Consider the following 16,316-nt stretch of genomic DNA (forward strand, 5'->3'; position numbering starts at 1 on the left):
GGGGCCTGATATAGAACTGCAATTCTTGAGTGTAATAAAGAAAAGAAAGTGAAAATGGAAGAATCGAGTAGAAATTTCAAACAATCGTCAAGACCAAACTTATATGGACACTATGATCATTGATCAATGTTGGTGGAGAACTTTCTTTGTTCCAAGGAGTACTGGAATCTGGTCGAGAGCAGTGTTTACATTTCAACTCCAGAGGAAATCAAGAAAGGTAAATAAAGCAAGCCCTCAAGGCAAAGAATTACACGTTTCAAGCTATGGATCGAACAATCTTGGAAACGATTCTCAACAAAGATTCCTCGAAATGCATTTGAGATTCCATAAAGCAAAAGTATCAAGGTTCTTCCAAGGTTAAGAGAGCACAACTGCAAGCCCTGCACAAAGAATTTGAGTTGCTTGACATGAAAGGCGATGACTCAATTGATGAGTATTTTTCAAGAACTCTCTCCATTGTCAACTGGATGAATATGCATGGGAAAAAAGTTGATCAAGGAACAATTGTTGAAAATATTCTCAAATCTTTAACAACAAATTTCGACTATGTTGTTTGTTCCATAGAAGAGTCAAGTGATGCCACTACTTTATCAGTAGATGAGCTCTGAAGCAAATTGATGGAGCGTGATCGAAGGATGAAGGGATGCAAATAAGAAGGAGGAGGAGGAGAATAACAAGCCTTGAAAGTGAGCTTTGGAGGATGAAATGGTGGAAGGAGAGGAGGACATGCAGGAGGAATAGGTGGTCATGGCAAAGGGTGGAAAACATTTAATAAGGAGGAGATTGAAATTGAATATTTCAATTGTCATAAATTAGGACATTCTCATAATGGATGTCGTAACTGAGAGGAAAAGGAGATTATTTCCAATTTAATGAAGAAGAAAGGCTTCTTTTGATGGCAGTTACTCAACGAGAAACTACTTCATCAATGAAGATATGGTTCTTAGGCTCGGGTTGTAGTAATCACATGTGTGGGTATAAAGAGTGGTTATGCAGCTATGGACACTTGAATGAAGAATTTAGAGCATCAGCGAAATTAGGAGATAATTCAAGAAGAGACATGCTATATGGTGCGACAGCTTTAACGCACGACATGCACACGATAAAAAGGTTGCAGTGTATTTATAATTTTCAAACAAACAAAAGTAGAACATGGCTGACCTCACAATATAATCTGCTGACATCACAATACAATCTAACGGCGGTTAAACATACGTTGGTTTTCGTCGGGTCTCCTTCGCACCATCTATCTTTTTCCATTCAAGAATGATGGGTTATATGAGAAGGGAGTATTATAAACTTGAAATTGGAGGAATTGTGCAAGTAATTACATAGGTTTACTTCCTTCAAAAAAAAAATTTATATAAGTTTAGTATATTCCAAAGCTGAAAAACAATCTTGTTAGTATTAGTGAGTTAAAAGAAAAGGAGTTAACAATTGTTTTTCAACATGATGAATGAAGGTGTATATGGACAGAAAAGTTCATTTTTGCAGTAAAAGTGTCCTAACAACGATGTTTGCTATCATCCCAAATGAAACACTACCATCTTGTTTCAAGCCATCAAATAAAGACACAGCACATATGTGGCAATGCAGCTATGGACATTCAAGTCGAAAGGGCTTCCGAGTTTGAATGATAACACAAGAATTTGTGGTTACTTGATGAGGAGAAGGCAACATAGAGAAGTAGAGAACCATTCCCAAAAGGACCACCATGGAGAGCAGGTGAAAAGCTTCAGTTGATACATAAAGACATATGTGGATCTATGAAGCCTGAGCAAACAACAAAGAGGCGTTTCATTTCATCACTTATATTAAGTAGAAAGACATGTATTTTAGCGATGTTTATGTTTGTTTGGGATTTGATTCTCTCCTGCCTTTTTGGTTCAGACATCTCTCCTTTTCCAAATCAATGGTTGATTGATACATGAAAGAAAGAATAACAACAAAGGAGAGAGAAAAAAAGTTAATGAATGGCTGAGATTAAGGCAGGATGGACAACAAAAGAGAATGAACATGAAATGATCAAAATCCGTTTGTTGGCGACGTATTTTATCCATCTTAACGAATATAATTTTTTAGTAAAAAAAACACTTCTATAATTATGTGTATGTTTCAAAAAATAAGTTATTTATTTTCTTCTTTTAATCTAAATTTTGTTTTATCAAATTAATTATACATGTCTCACCTAACATAATAATTATATTTGGTTGTTCAAAATAAACGTAATCATATATCTCTTCAAAATATACGTTGTCATATAGAAAGAAAATAAATTACATTGTCAAATTTAAAATTTATAATGATTTAGACAATTGCTTAGTAAATAATCATTTAGCCCTACAAAAAAATTATTTCGTTCAATATAAAGGGCATGGTTAAGGAAAAATGATTCGGATAATCTGACCATAATTACTTAACTTTTTTGCTAAAGAAATTATGTAAGAGGCATCGTCGCGTGAGGTTCGTATGGGATATAGATAGATTAGCTGCCGTCATCTCTTCCTATCTCTATCTAAATACAGAAACGTGCGTGGAATTTTCAGAATACGCGGTAGCTTTTTTAATAGGAATCCACGGTAGCTTTTGTTTGTGGATTATTCTTTTCTCTTCTAGAATCAACTATAACCAACTTATTATATTTCTTCCCCCTCCTCCTTCTCTAAGTTGCCAGAAAAAAGCTCTTCAATAACCACCATATTCTCTTTTCGTTTCGTTTCGTTTCTCTATTTGTAGAAATATATAGTACAGTTGCTCACACAAGGACAAAAGAAGGGTAGAAGAGGAATATGTGTTTAGTGTTTGTGTGTGGAGAGGATGAAAGAGTTGTGTCAAGGCAGCAAGCACCTGGGTCATGTCCTTATTGTGGAGGTATGATTCAGGCTGTGGACGTAGACAGCCGCTGGAATTTCTGTTTCGTACCCTTGTACCACAAGACCAAACGCAGGCACTATTGCACCATGTGTTCCAGAAAACTAGTTGTCAAATAGCTCTAGACAAGGACAACATCTATGGCCAACGAAAAAGCTATTTGTATTTAGACTTTAGAAGCACTTGTTTCCAGTTATCTATCTTTTACTATTTACCATGTATGAAGAGTTGTAAATAGATATGAGTTCGGCTACTGAGATTAGACTTACGTATCACGATTGTGCACAAATTTCAGATATACTAAAGTAGCACCTTCTTTGATTTAAGAATTTATATTTTTATTGTTAACTGATTTTATACAATGCAGATTGCAGAAGCCAAACATACACAAGGAAATACTCATTAATTCACATAGTTATATACTTTATTAATCTGGTAAATACAGTGGATTCTAAAACTAGGATGCAAACTGGGCTGCTTTTTCTTCTAAGAAATCAAATAACTATATACAAACGTATAAAACAACAATTGAGTTGTCCAAATACAGCAAGGCTGGAACCTCAACGTACGATAGATGCTAAGATTTCTTCAACAAAACAAAAACATCATGAGCCTCAAAAAGGAATTAAATAATCTGCAACTTCCTGTTATACTTCATACAGTGTACCAGAAATACCAATTGAAAGAGGACCCACAAAAGGCAGAGGGTCAGTCAGTATAAAAATCAGGTTTAGATTGTTCAAGTCCACCCTCCTCACCCATAAGATGCTGAATTTGAAGCTTTTGTGAATTTTAGAAGTAAAGGGAAAGAATAAGAAATCTGAAACAACCATAGTTTAGAAAGGAAAAAAAAGTTTATATCAAATATGAGATCACTTGCAGAGTTTCAACTTCTTAAAATACGAAGATACAATTGACTTAGGGTAAGGTTTTGTAGCAAGGCAAGTAGGTATGTTTTCAGGTTGCTCAATCCACAGTTTATGAATGATCCCACCAGATGTCAGCTTCTCAGACAAGTTTTTGATCTGGAGTTCTCCCTTCACTTCAAGTGTGACCTAAAATTTAAGTTCAGCAACCCAGTTAATTCAAAGACTTGGTAAAGTTGCCAGTTTGCAATTCACTAGTCCAACTACGATTGAGCCATAGTTGAACAAATGAAGTTTAAATAAAAAATCATAAGGCAATTAAATAAATTTTAAATTAACATACAATTATCATATTTATCATGAAGAAAAAAATCAATAATAAAAAACAACGCACGACCCTTGTTAACTAACTGTTAGACCTTAGTTTATCTGGACAAATTATTGAATTAAGTGTGCGTGCGTGCGTGTGTGTGTGTAAACACTTGGTTCTCCAGCACAGATGTACACATTAGCTGGTTTTCAGGTTGAATAAACCATAAACTTAAGAGTTTTGGTGACAAACAACTAGTATGGTGCAGTTTTTTAACCAACAGTATAAATAATAAACATAGACACACAATTTGTAGTTAGCTCATTTAGGTTCCTTCTAGGGGTGGGCAAAAATAACCAAAAACCAATTCGAACCGGTTAACCGAACCGAACCGTATCAAAATTAATTGAACCATTTAACCAATTCTCGAACCGAACCATTATTTTGATAACAATTCACTAACCGAACTGAACCGTTAGTAACCACAATTATCCGAACGGAACTGAACCGAACCATTAACCATTTCTATTTTAAAAACAGCTTATTTATTTTAAAAAACAGCTTATTCAAAACAACTTATTTTATAAAACAGCTTATTCAAAACAGTTTGTTTTATGAAAACAGCTTATTTTAAAAATAAAAATAAAAGCTTATTCAAAAAAACTTTTTATAAAAACAGCTTATTTTATGCAAAACAGCTTATTTTAAAAAAATAACTTATTTTAAAAAACAGCTTATTCAAAACAACTAATTTCACTCTTCTGCGATTCCAACTCTACCATTGTCTGAACGAAATGTGATGTTCTTACTTTTGAAGTTCACTTTTGAGTGGAAATATTAAGTTCATATATATCAGAACAGTATGAGTGTATTATAGGATAATTCAATTATGTGTATGTTGATTTAAAATTTTGTATAGAGTACTGCCCTAAGGATAAGATGATATGATAGTTTGATACTTTGCTTTAAAATAATGTTTCAAGTTCATAAAATGGAACGATAAGTTGCTTAAGTTGGTTCTGATATTAGCCTCCCTCTTTTCGCAGCAATTCATAGCCTGCTTTGGCTTTCTGTTAATTAATTAAGGGATTTCATTTTATTTTATTTCATAACCTAATTTAGAGCAAACGTTGTTTTACATTTGAAGCATAGATAATCTTTGTGTTGTTCTTTTACTAAAAGCGACAATTATAATGTTTTTTCATCTTTTTGATTTTATTTCATAACCTAATTTAGAGCAAACGTTGTTTTACATTTGAAGCATAGATAATCTTTGTGTTGTTCTTTTACTAAAAGCGACAATTATAATGTTTTTCCATCTTTTTAAACTGAAAACTGCAAAATATATCAAAATATAATTTTGGTTCGGTTCGGTTCGGTTAGCAAGTTACGAAACGGTTAACCGAACCATAACTTTGGTTCAGTTCAGTTCGTTCTAAATCTTAAACGGTTCGGTTCGGTTATTCCGAACCATTTCAACATTTCGGTTCGGTTAATATGGTTAACCGAACCATGCCCACCCCTAGTTCCTTCTAATGCTATCAAACTAACAATGACTAATAAGACAAAAAAAAAATGAGGATATCGTTGTGGTTGTGGGTATGTCTCTCAAGGCCCTGCCCTGTATGGTCAAACTACCCCTTGAGCATGTTTTGGGAGATTTAGAAGTATTGTTCAACAGTATGACATGAGGCCTATGTTTACGAATATAGTTACAGGTGATGAATATGATGGGATGCTGGAACTTAAACAACATCTGATCCAAAACTTTCAGGTTAAAGATCTAGGTTGACTATGTTATTTCCTTGGTATTGAGATAGCTCAATCAAGGACACGAATCACTATTTTCCGCATAGAGTATGCTATGGATATCTTAGGGGAAACTGGTATGCTTGATTGCAAGCCAATTGATACTTCTAAGATTTCAAATGTCAAACTGGCACCTAATCAGGGAGACTTTTCCATACCCAAGAAAGTACAAAAGACCTAGTTGGAAGCTTTTCAGCACTAAAATATTGTTCTCAAGTGATATTGCAGCTGAATAATCTCCAATAAGAAAGACATTATTAAAAAGCCAAATGTTTTGTTTCTCCCAAACAGAAGCAAAAAAGCAGGGAATGATAAATAGCTTGAACTCACATATCCGTAACCTTGAAATGCACCCCTTCTAAATTCTAATTGACAGAGGGGGAAGGGGGGAGGGACTAAGGGAGAGAGTGGGGGTCGTTCTGATAAATATAGGGCAACAAGCACTTCTATATTGCCTCATGTACAAAAATGAACAAACATTCATTCATCATATACATGGAAAACACCTAGAGTAATGTGTTGGGCCGTGATTGGGAGCCTAACTGGATTGGATCATCACATTGGTCTAAGAGCAACCAAACAAGTGAGTTTGACACCACGTCTTAACCCAAAACCTTAAGGCATTGGATTTATGGGTCCTCTCTCTAATATGTTGCTCAACCTCAACTCTTCCATCCAATGTGGGACTTTAAACAGTCATTCGACATATCAAAACATCTCTCCCTCGAGACTCTCCGCGCCTGTGAGCAAACAAAGTGTCTCTACTGCTCCCCCACCAAGTCTAACCGGGCTCTGATACTACTGTTGGATCATGAGGGGAGTCTGGGCATTGGACCAAGAGCAATCACACAAGTGAATTGGACCAATAAATCCAATGTTGTAAGCTTTTGGGTGAAGATGTGGTGTCCAACCCACTTGTGTGGTTGCTCTTAGTCAATGTGTGATGATCCAATCCAGTGAGGCTTGCCTTATGGCCCAACATCCTGGACCAATTAAACACTCAATAAACTAATAGCAATCCCAAAGCAAAATGCACCGTCAGAAACCATACTAAAAATCACATATTTGAATCCATTTTAATTTAAATTGGCAAAAAATGTAAAACAGAAAGATGCTAGAATTAAACTGTAGTCTGGAGTTGTGTAAAAATAGTATAAGATTAAATGTTCCAAGCTCTAATTGGTTATAGGCAATCATCCACTACACTAGATATCAATTCTATCATGCCCTCTTCACTATCAAAATTGAGCTAGAAAACCCTAAAATTAAACATATTGCATAACCTAGAAAACCTACATTGAACAGAAAACAAGAAGAAAAAGAGAGGAAAACGAAAAACCTACTTTGCGCATAGAATCAATTTTCTCGGGGCTACAATAATCAATGGTAACAGGATCGTCCTTGTTGAACCAAACCGCGGAAACAGAAGCGTGGCAACCTTGAGTAACCACACTGCCTAATGGCCAAGTATCGATTAGATCACGCCGGAGCACCACGTATTGGACCACAACATCGACGTTTTCCGGCGAATCAGTTGGTGTGGAGAGATTGGTGGAATCGGTGGCGGCGGGTTGACTCATTGAATTACGATTGAGCTGACTCGTCTTGTTTGAGAAAGAGGCCGCGTGTAAAGTGACACTAAACTTCGTTCTTGAGAAGGCGAGGTACGAACCGGAGGGGTTGAAGAGACGAAGCGTAGGAATGGTGTAGGCCATTGACAAACTGACACGTACACCGTAAACATTGTGGTATCTGAAATGTGAGAATTGTTGTTCACACATTTGGTTTGGCTGATAAACACGAGTAAATTACTCAAATGCCTCTCGGCAGTTAATTGTCGAAATTTTAAAGAATCGGCTGCAGTTAACTGCCGAGGAATTTCAAACATGAAATTAAATAAGGAAATGCACATAAATTTTCCAGAAAGAAAATTAGAAAAAGAAATTATAAGATGAAAAAAAAAAATTGAGATTGTGATGAATGATACCGGTAAAAAAAATTGTTTTTTGTCCATGAAGTTATAAAGAATAAAGTGAGTCAAAGATTTTTGAGTAATTAATTTTCCAAAAATTAGACTTAATTAAAAAAACACAATAACATTTAAGAAATTCTAATAAACACATATTTTGTTAATTCAAAATAACACATTAGAACTTTTCTATGGTTAAATCTAATCAAAGATGCAACGTGAAAAAATTTAAAATAATAGGGATTGATTAAAAGATGGCAGGAAAACGAACAACAGCCAAAAATTTAAATTTAATATAAAAATTAAACATCTACTCTTACATTGATCATCACATTTACATGTGTCTTGACATATACAATTGTATCTAATATGAAACTTTAAATCACGATTGACACATTAACATATCTTTTTTAAGTGTGAGGCTTTTTGCGTCTGTTATTTGGTGACATAATCGAATAAAGTAAAACAGATGCATAACATGGTTAAATATGTGGATTGATGGTGATTTTATGGAGAAGTGTTTATGATTCTAACTTTCACGAAAAGAGAGAAATGAAATTAGAAAATGATAGAATATGAAAAAGTAATTTGAAAATGAGAGAAATGATAGGAAAAAAGCAGTGATTGTTTTGTCCGTGGAAACATTGAAAATAGAGCGAGTTATTGGTAATTTTATGGTTTAGTTGAAGAAGTATTCATTCTACCCAAAAATTAAATAAACTCAATAAAAAAATGACACATGATTTTCGCTTTGTCAACTCAGCAAAAACATGCATTTTTTCATTGTTAGATCCCACCAAAAAGCAAAAGTGAAGGTATTTTACATAATAGAAGTTGGATAAAAACATTTGCATGAAAGTAAATGACATCAAATAAACGTATATTTAATATAAAAAAAAAAAATTAAGCAAACGAATTTCAAAACATAACAAAACTATTAATCATGATGTTCAGAGTTCTTAGAGTGCCTACAATAGGTTTGATCATCGCATTTGACCAAGAAAAACCCCACACGTGAAATTCACACCACATCTAAATTCAAAACCTTAAGACATTGGATATATGTTGCTCAATATCTACTCTTACATATAATGTATAAGTTTAAATGACACATGACACATTAACGTCTTTCCCTCAAGTGTTATCTACTCTTATTTGATTCACAACTTCACCCAAAATCTTAAGACATTAGATACATGAGTCATCTCACTTATATGTTTCTCAACATCTACTATTGCATTCAATGTGTTATTTTAACTCACACTTGACACATTAACATCTCTCTATTAAGCATGAAACTCTCTGTATCCCAAAAATGTTGAAGCAGATATGATATCACCATTGGGACTTATGGGGGAGCCAACGCTTGTGTGAATCGTCACATTGCAGAAAGAGCAATCACACGAGTGATAATGATGTTACATCTTCATCCAAAATTTAAAGTATTAAGTATATGAGTTTATTTTCACTTATTTACTCTTCAACCTCTAATATTTTATCCAATATTGAGATTTAACATACATTCAATACATTACAATATTCTCTCCCTTAAGGATGACGAAATTCTAGCCCATGCTTGGCACGAGTGTCCATCCTAGTGTTTTAGCTAAAAAAAATTAGGTTATACCAACTTATTATAGGCTAAATTAAAGAGTGATTGAGGAGGTTTGTAAGATATTGGTTTTGAGTTATTTTGGTCACATTTCCTCAAAAAAAAAATATTTTGGTCACGTATAAATCATTTCATTAAGTTTGAGGTTTCAGATTGGTCCTTTAAGTTATTTTGATCACATATAAGTCATTTAAGTTTGTAAACGTTTTCAATTTAGTGCTTATGCTAACCAAAACAATGATGTGACAGAATGATTAAATTGAAAACTTTTACAAAGTTAAAGATTTATGTGTGGCAAAAATAACTTAGAGGATTAATTTGTAACAAACCTCAAACTTAAAGGACTTATGTGTAACCAAAATAACTTAAAAGATCAATTTATTACAAACATCAAACTTAAAGGACATCCGACATAATTTAGCCTTTATTTTATTTTTACAAAAACAACTTATTTCATTTAAAAAAAATTAATTATTTTTCGTTTAATTAAAAATTATTTGACTAAAATAATTTAGAGAATATTGTTTATCTAAATTTCAAAAACAACTTGTTTAATTTTTTTATTTTATCAAGTAGTCTAGCGGCTAGAGAAATTCATCTTAAAGGTGAATAAGTTTGTATCCGAGATTCGAACTCAGACACCTGCATATAAATGCATATCCCTTACCAACTTGTTTAAATTTAAAATGATTGGAAAAAAAGAGAAAAATGAAATTGAAGAAATGACAATCCCCCACTCCGGCACTCCCCCATAATAGAAATGTTTTTTTGTTACATATAGTTGGACATAACATCATATATCTATATGGATTTCCAGTTTTAAATTAATTATTTTTTCTCTTTCTTTAGATGTTTTTCTCTTTTTTTAATCCAATATCCACATAAAGAGATGTTTTTCTCCTCATAAGAGATGTTTTTCCCTTTTTTAAATGTGAATTTTTAACCTCTAAACTGTTTAAAGAAAAAAACATATCACTCAAAAAAAAAGTACACACAATTCCTTAAAAAAAATAATACAAACACTAACAATAACAAAAAATAGTACAAACAAATGTTCGGTGGGAGTGACAAATCAAATTTCAGTGTAGCAGCGGCCACTAGGCTGACAAACAAGATGCATCCCCCCTCCACCAAAATCATGTCAAATTCTTATCCATTCTATCATCAACATGAGTATGGGAATCTTGAAACAGAAACTAGGTTCCACGTTTTTACTTGTCTTTTCTCATTTTCACTTTAATGCTTGAGTTTGGATTTTGGAATCAATATTATGTTGACCTTTATAAAACGACATATTTTTATCTTTTTTTAATGAGAAATACATTTTAACTTTGACATTTATATATGTTTTTTTTAGTTTCAACTCTAGCTTTTATTCTTGTATAAGCTTTTAATTTCTTTAAAGAAAGGTGAGTTCGAAAATATATATTTCTTCTGAGTGCAAAAACGAAAAATACTTGTACCAAAATACTACCATTATATCAAGAAATGATCCTCATGACTTACGAAAAGTATCTTTTTAATGCATCGAAAAATTGTAGTATTTTATTATCTAAAGAATAATTTTTTAATTTAAAATTCTTAAATAATAATCCGTGACATTCGTTACGAAGACACTTTTATTTTCCGTAATTTAAATGACATGTTAACATTTTTTTTTTTTTGAGAAAAAAATGATATGTTAACATTATTAAGTGTTTATTTTATGATTTAACACCGAAAATAAAAATTAACACAATTGTTGATATTTGTAACTCTTATTATCATAAGTTATTATAATATTCATATTAATGAAACTCTAATCTATTTATCCTTCCTTTATTTTGTTATCTCCATCATTAACATATCATCTAGATTTTAGTTGGATTCTCCTTAAACAACTACGCCAGTCGCACTATTCCGTTGTTCAGTTCACAATAGTTTTGAGAACTTGTTTGCTTTGCTCTTTTATGATCTATTCTTTTCTTTGTTTTGTGACCTTTTATGATTTATTCTACCGAAAGAGAGGGAAGGAAAAAAAAACTATAGTTGCATGTCGTCTGTATTTATTTATTATTAGATTTGTTTCAAGTTTTTTTAAAACCCATTTCAATAAGTTGTTGAATGTATAATTGTAACTCACACATCCTTTAAAGTTTAAACTAATTTTTAGTGTGAGATTCAAATTCATTTAAAGGTTAAATATGTTTTTAATCCTTCTAAAATTATAAGTTTTCAAATTTAGTCCCTACAAAAAATTTATTCACTTTTAGTTCCTATTTGCATTTTATAGGGACTATTTTAGAGGACTAAAAATATCCATTTTTTGTAAAAAAAGTATTCAAAATAGGAACTAATTTTACAAACTACAATATTTTGGAAGACTAAAATTATCATTAAAATTTTATAGGGATTAAAGTAAAAAACTCATGATTTTATAGAGACTAAAAATATATTTAATCCTTCATTTAATATAGTATCTTAGATGCACATATGTTTAGATACCGCATTATTTAAGCTAGCTTTTGCGTTAGAGATCTAAATCTATTAAACAAATAATAATACCTACATACTCTTTTCGGTTAATATTATAAACAAAACTTCACATTTTAGATACATTGAATAATTAATGTATCTAATCTTTATTATAGGTTGTATACATTAATTATTCAATATATCTAAAAAATAAATTTTGCTTATAATAGTGACCGGAGGAAGTATGATTTATAAGTACGCGGTTTAGGGGATCGAAGTTCAACGCGGGTGCTCTTACAGGCACTCATAGGTGATTTATTTGGGGGTAACAACAACTGCACTTTGAGATGGATTGGGGCAGATAGTTGATGACATATGTATTAGGAAAATAGAGAAATGATTCTTATTGATGAAAAGAGTGTTTACAATTCATATATATACAAGAATGAAGGTGCATAGTAAGTAAAACTATACTAGCAATTGAGCTGCAAGTATTCTTGTTCCTTAGCTTTCTTTCCTTCTTTCTCAACACACTCTGATAATATGCACAAGGATAAATAAATAAAAAAATTAAGTATGGTTTATTTTGCCTGTCTGCGGATCTCTGCTGTAACTCCACAAACACCTATATGGTTGTTTTTATCAAATAACAGAATTCATACTAATGCTATTTAAGGATGGAATGACTTGATTTTGCCTGTGTCAACCAGAAGAGGTCAAAGCCTTTTATCAGTGGCCTCTATGCTAATCTGTTTAGGTAAACAATTTGTACTTTTATTAGTGGCCTTGCTAATCTTTTTAACTAAATAATTTTGTATAAAAAATTTGATGTTGTCTATTTAAAAAAAAAGATTTGTATGAAGTATGAACTAAATATAGACGGTTCCTGTCTTTTTCACTCCTAATTTAAACACTAATTTCTTTCACTAGAAAGATCTAATTTATCTAAATCATTTTAGTATTACTTGTAAAGAAAGATAATAGAAGAGATCCACATTCAGACTCCACATCTAATGGAGGAATACAAATGGATCTTACAAGAGATCTCTTCTCTTATATAGGATAGATAGGTTGAAAGGTCAGCATGACCCATGTTATCCGTTAAGGCAAATAATCAAGTTATTATAGCTTAATACCAACCAACTAACTACTAAGAAACCCAAATAGCAAATACCTACCAAATTAGATTAACACTATTCTAATTCAACTTCAATTTTGAGTACAGACAAACGGGATCACAACTTGCTATATCATAATAGTAACTTCTTAATAAAGTCTTTCTTTTTCAAGCATCTGTATCAATAGTCTAAACAAAGGATAGGATAAGATTTGTTCAAGATACTGCTAAGGAAAATGTTTGGTGACCATAATCACTCCCCACCTACCTATCTCATCACACTTTGTCTCGACACAAACAAATTTTTGTTGTTTATATTTCGTTGCTATTTAATGTAACAATATCCACTTTGTGGAAAACAAATATCATCAAAAAAAGAAACAAAAATAAATTGTCGATTATTATGAAGCTTTCATTACTTTGGTAGTCCCACAACAAGATATGCAGGGAATATACTTCCTTACTAGCAAATTTCATTTTTTAAGTCTTGGCCAAAAAATAAAAAGAAAGATACAAGTTGTTAATTATTCAATTCAGTAGTAACTTAGTAGTGAATACTATAAATTTTATTTCAACAACAAAAGAATAAAAAAAGAACTCTATGTTAATGTTAATTAGTTAATCATCATCTTCCTCATCATCATGTTCTTGTAGATCTGCAAGAGAATAACTCCTTGACTTGAAGCTTCTAAGTCTAAGTCTCATTTCAGCAGCATAGGATTCATGCATTCTACCATGACCAATCTGAACCTGGTCTTCTTGTTTCTTATCATCAGCCAAGGAATTAGAGGAAGATGAAGATGATGAACCAGATGGCATTTTTCTAGCCTTTTCCTCATCTTCATAATCATAATAAACATCATCATAATCATCACGATCCTCATTTACAGGCAAAAGTGGCATGGATTGAGGATTTGACCAAGAATAGAAAGATGATTTTCTTGAAAATTTGGATGCAATTAGAACCCTTCTTCTTTTGTTAAAAGGACTCTCTTGCTTTTGCAATTCATTCAAATTGCTTACTTGTGATAGATCTGTGAATGACTTTGATTTTCCTTCAAAATGACTCGATAATCCCCTCCTAATCAAATATCAAATACACCAAAATTAGAAAAGAGACTAATTAAACAAATAAATCAAAAACTTGGAACAACCCAAAAACAGAATGAAAAGGAGAGAGAAAAGAACAAACTTGATGGGGAGAGAGTCTTCTAAAGAATCCAACGAACCCAACCCATTTCTTCCTTTCAAGTTCAACTTGCTCTGTACTTCCTCATCGTTGTCACTGTCATCAGGAGTTCCGATCGACGATGAACTCTCCGGCTCCGATGAAACACCGCCGGTGAAGAAGAGGTGGCGACCGTCGGACTGGTTGGAAGGTGGCGGAGATGAAGGAACGTCAATGGTGAAAGTAGGACCCACAAAAACTTCCATTTTTTTTCACCCAAAAAAAAAGGTAAAGAGTGATTTGGTTACTACCCTTGTCCTGTTCTTCTTCGCTTTGTCTTAGGTTTCCAAGTAAAAGGGGTGTTTGTCATCAATCTTCAGAACCAAACAGAAACAGGAACTCAACTATGTATGAATTAGATTTCTATTTGTAAACACTAAAAACGATGATGTTTTTTTTTTTATGTTGTTGTTCATCTATATCTATAATCATAAAGGAAGAAGGAAAATAGAGAAAGAGATGAGGAAAAAAAGAAGGAAATAAATGAAGTGTGTTGTTGTTGGTGAAAGAAGAATGATTATATAAATTAATAATTTTTAAATAAAATATATATCTACGGATAAATACTAAAGAAAAAAATAATAAGAGAAATGAGGTGAGGTAGATAGAGGAGAGAGAGAAGGGTAGTTTGACACGTTGGGAATGACGTGGCAAGAACCTAGCCTGGATAGAATCCGTTTACCTAAATAAATAATAATGATGTTGATCATCATCATCATGGGTAAGGGTGTCTTACACTCTTACTAACTCTTATCTCATTCATTCATATACTTATCCACACTCAAGTACGTGCTTCCTTATTTACCAAATTGATTTCAGGATATTTTATTGCTTTCTTCTTCATTTTTTGGTAGACATGTTCTTTTTTTTTCTTTGATCTACTTGGCAAAGATATTTCTTTCAGTTTTTTTGGGATATATATATATTTCATTGAGTTGATTGCTTAGTTATATATATATATTTTTTTAAATAGCTTAAAAAATACATACAAAGTGTATGTATTTATCAATGTGTATTTTATTGATATTTATTTTTTTTAAGTGGAATTTGCATTGAGAAATGATGAAAAGTGAAATGTTTCATTAGGGCTGTGCATGGTCGGATATTTTGACCGACCAAACCATATCCATATATAAGTAATTTATATAGTTTTGGATTCCTAACCATAACCATATTTTATTGTAAACCGGTTATGAATATATAACTGTTGAAATTTGGGGTCTAACTCAACCTTACAAAACCGGCTTGTAAGGTGAAGATTGTCTCCTCTATATAAACTCTTATCAAGAGTCTTATCTATCTGATATGAGACTTGAGTTTTTCTCAATACGGTTCATAAATGGATATGTTTTGGTTTATAAAAATATCCGGATTTTTTTTAAATCTGGATTAAAAATTGATGATTTGTTTTTAAAAACAGGTTATTTCTCTTTTTAAACCAATTTTTAAGGCCAAATTTTGTAAAAAATAAAATAAAACGAAAACAACCAATTTAATAAAAAAAATCGGTTATTTTTGGACCTTTTTGTTCAGAATTCTATTTTTCAAAAATATACTTATTCCAGCCAATCATTTAAAATATTTATTACTTATTCCTACTTTATTTTATTTTTCTAATGATGTACTCAGTGTATATGGAAACTACAAAAATCGAAACCTCTAACAGCTATAAAAACTACGATGCTTCTCTCACATGTTACTATTTTCCATTTCCATTTCTTAAATAATAAAGTATCGTGTTGTTTACTTGTGTTCCAGTGAATAAGTTAAAAATTAATTTCCACGAATTTAAAACTAGGACAGTGTCAAAGTATGTTAATTGTTAAGCAAGTGTAACAATAATACGAGTGACAATGAAAAGTGTATCTACATGTCGGAAATTCATCATCGATTCAGGGAGAGAGGTGGAGAGAGGGTCTATGATTTAACAATGTATGGTTTAGTCAGAAAAGAAAAAGAAAAAAAAATGAAAAATAAATATGGTTACGGATATGGACATCGACATCCAATAAAAAAATTGGATTTATAAAAGTGGATGATTGACCATTTTAGAAGAAACCGGTTAATTATTTGTTTGTAA

The 16,316-nt window shown here is 32.1% G+C and overlaps 3 protein-coding genes across 3 annotated transcripts; 1 reads left to right on the top strand and 2 right to left on the bottom strand.

Moving 5' to 3' along the window:
- Positions 1 to 2,559: 2,559 nt before the first annotated feature.
- Positions 2,560 to 3,200, top strand: LOC11423377 (uncharacterized). The gene has a single exon (XM_003603492.3). It carries the CDS (start codon positions 2,790 to 2,792, stop codon positions 2,988 to 2,990), a length of 201 nt encoding a protein of 66 aa, XP_003603540.1. The 5' UTR covers positions 2,560 to 2,789; the 3' UTR covers positions 2,991 to 3,200.
- A 55-nt stretch (positions 3,201 to 3,255) lies between these two features.
- Positions 3,256 to 7,599, bottom strand: LOC11433542 (putative peptidyl-tRNA hydrolase PTRHD1). Its single transcript, XM_003603493.4, has 2 exons — positions 7,200 to 7,599; positions 3,256 to 3,926 (listed from the first exon to the last, which is right to left on the bottom strand). The coding sequence occupies exons 1-2, from the start codon at positions 7,569 to 7,571 to the stop codon at positions 3,744 to 3,746; spliced, it is 555 nt and encodes a 184-aa protein (XP_003603541.2). The 5' UTR covers positions 7,572 to 7,599; the 3' UTR covers positions 3,256 to 3,743.
- Positions 7,600 to 13,376: 5,777 nt separating this feature from the next.
- On the bottom strand, positions 13,377 to 14,754 carry LOC11433543 (uncharacterized). The gene is made up of 2 exons (XM_003603494.3): positions 14,201 to 14,754; positions 13,377 to 14,089 (listed from the first exon to the last, which is right to left on the bottom strand). The coding sequence occupies exons 1-2, from the start codon at positions 14,440 to 14,442 to the stop codon at positions 13,627 to 13,629; spliced, it is 705 nt and encodes a 234-aa protein (XP_003603542.1). The 5' UTR covers positions 14,443 to 14,754; the 3' UTR covers positions 13,377 to 13,626.
- Between the last annotated feature and the right edge of the window lie 1,562 nt (positions 14,755 to 16,316).

This window comes from Medicago truncatula, chromosome 3, assembly GCF_003473485.1.
Source record: "Medicago truncatula cultivar Jemalong A17 chromosome 3, MtrunA17r5.0-ANR, whole genome shotgun sequence".
Lineage (NCBI taxonomy): Eukaryota > Viridiplantae > Streptophyta > Magnoliopsida > Fabales > Fabaceae > Medicago > Medicago truncatula.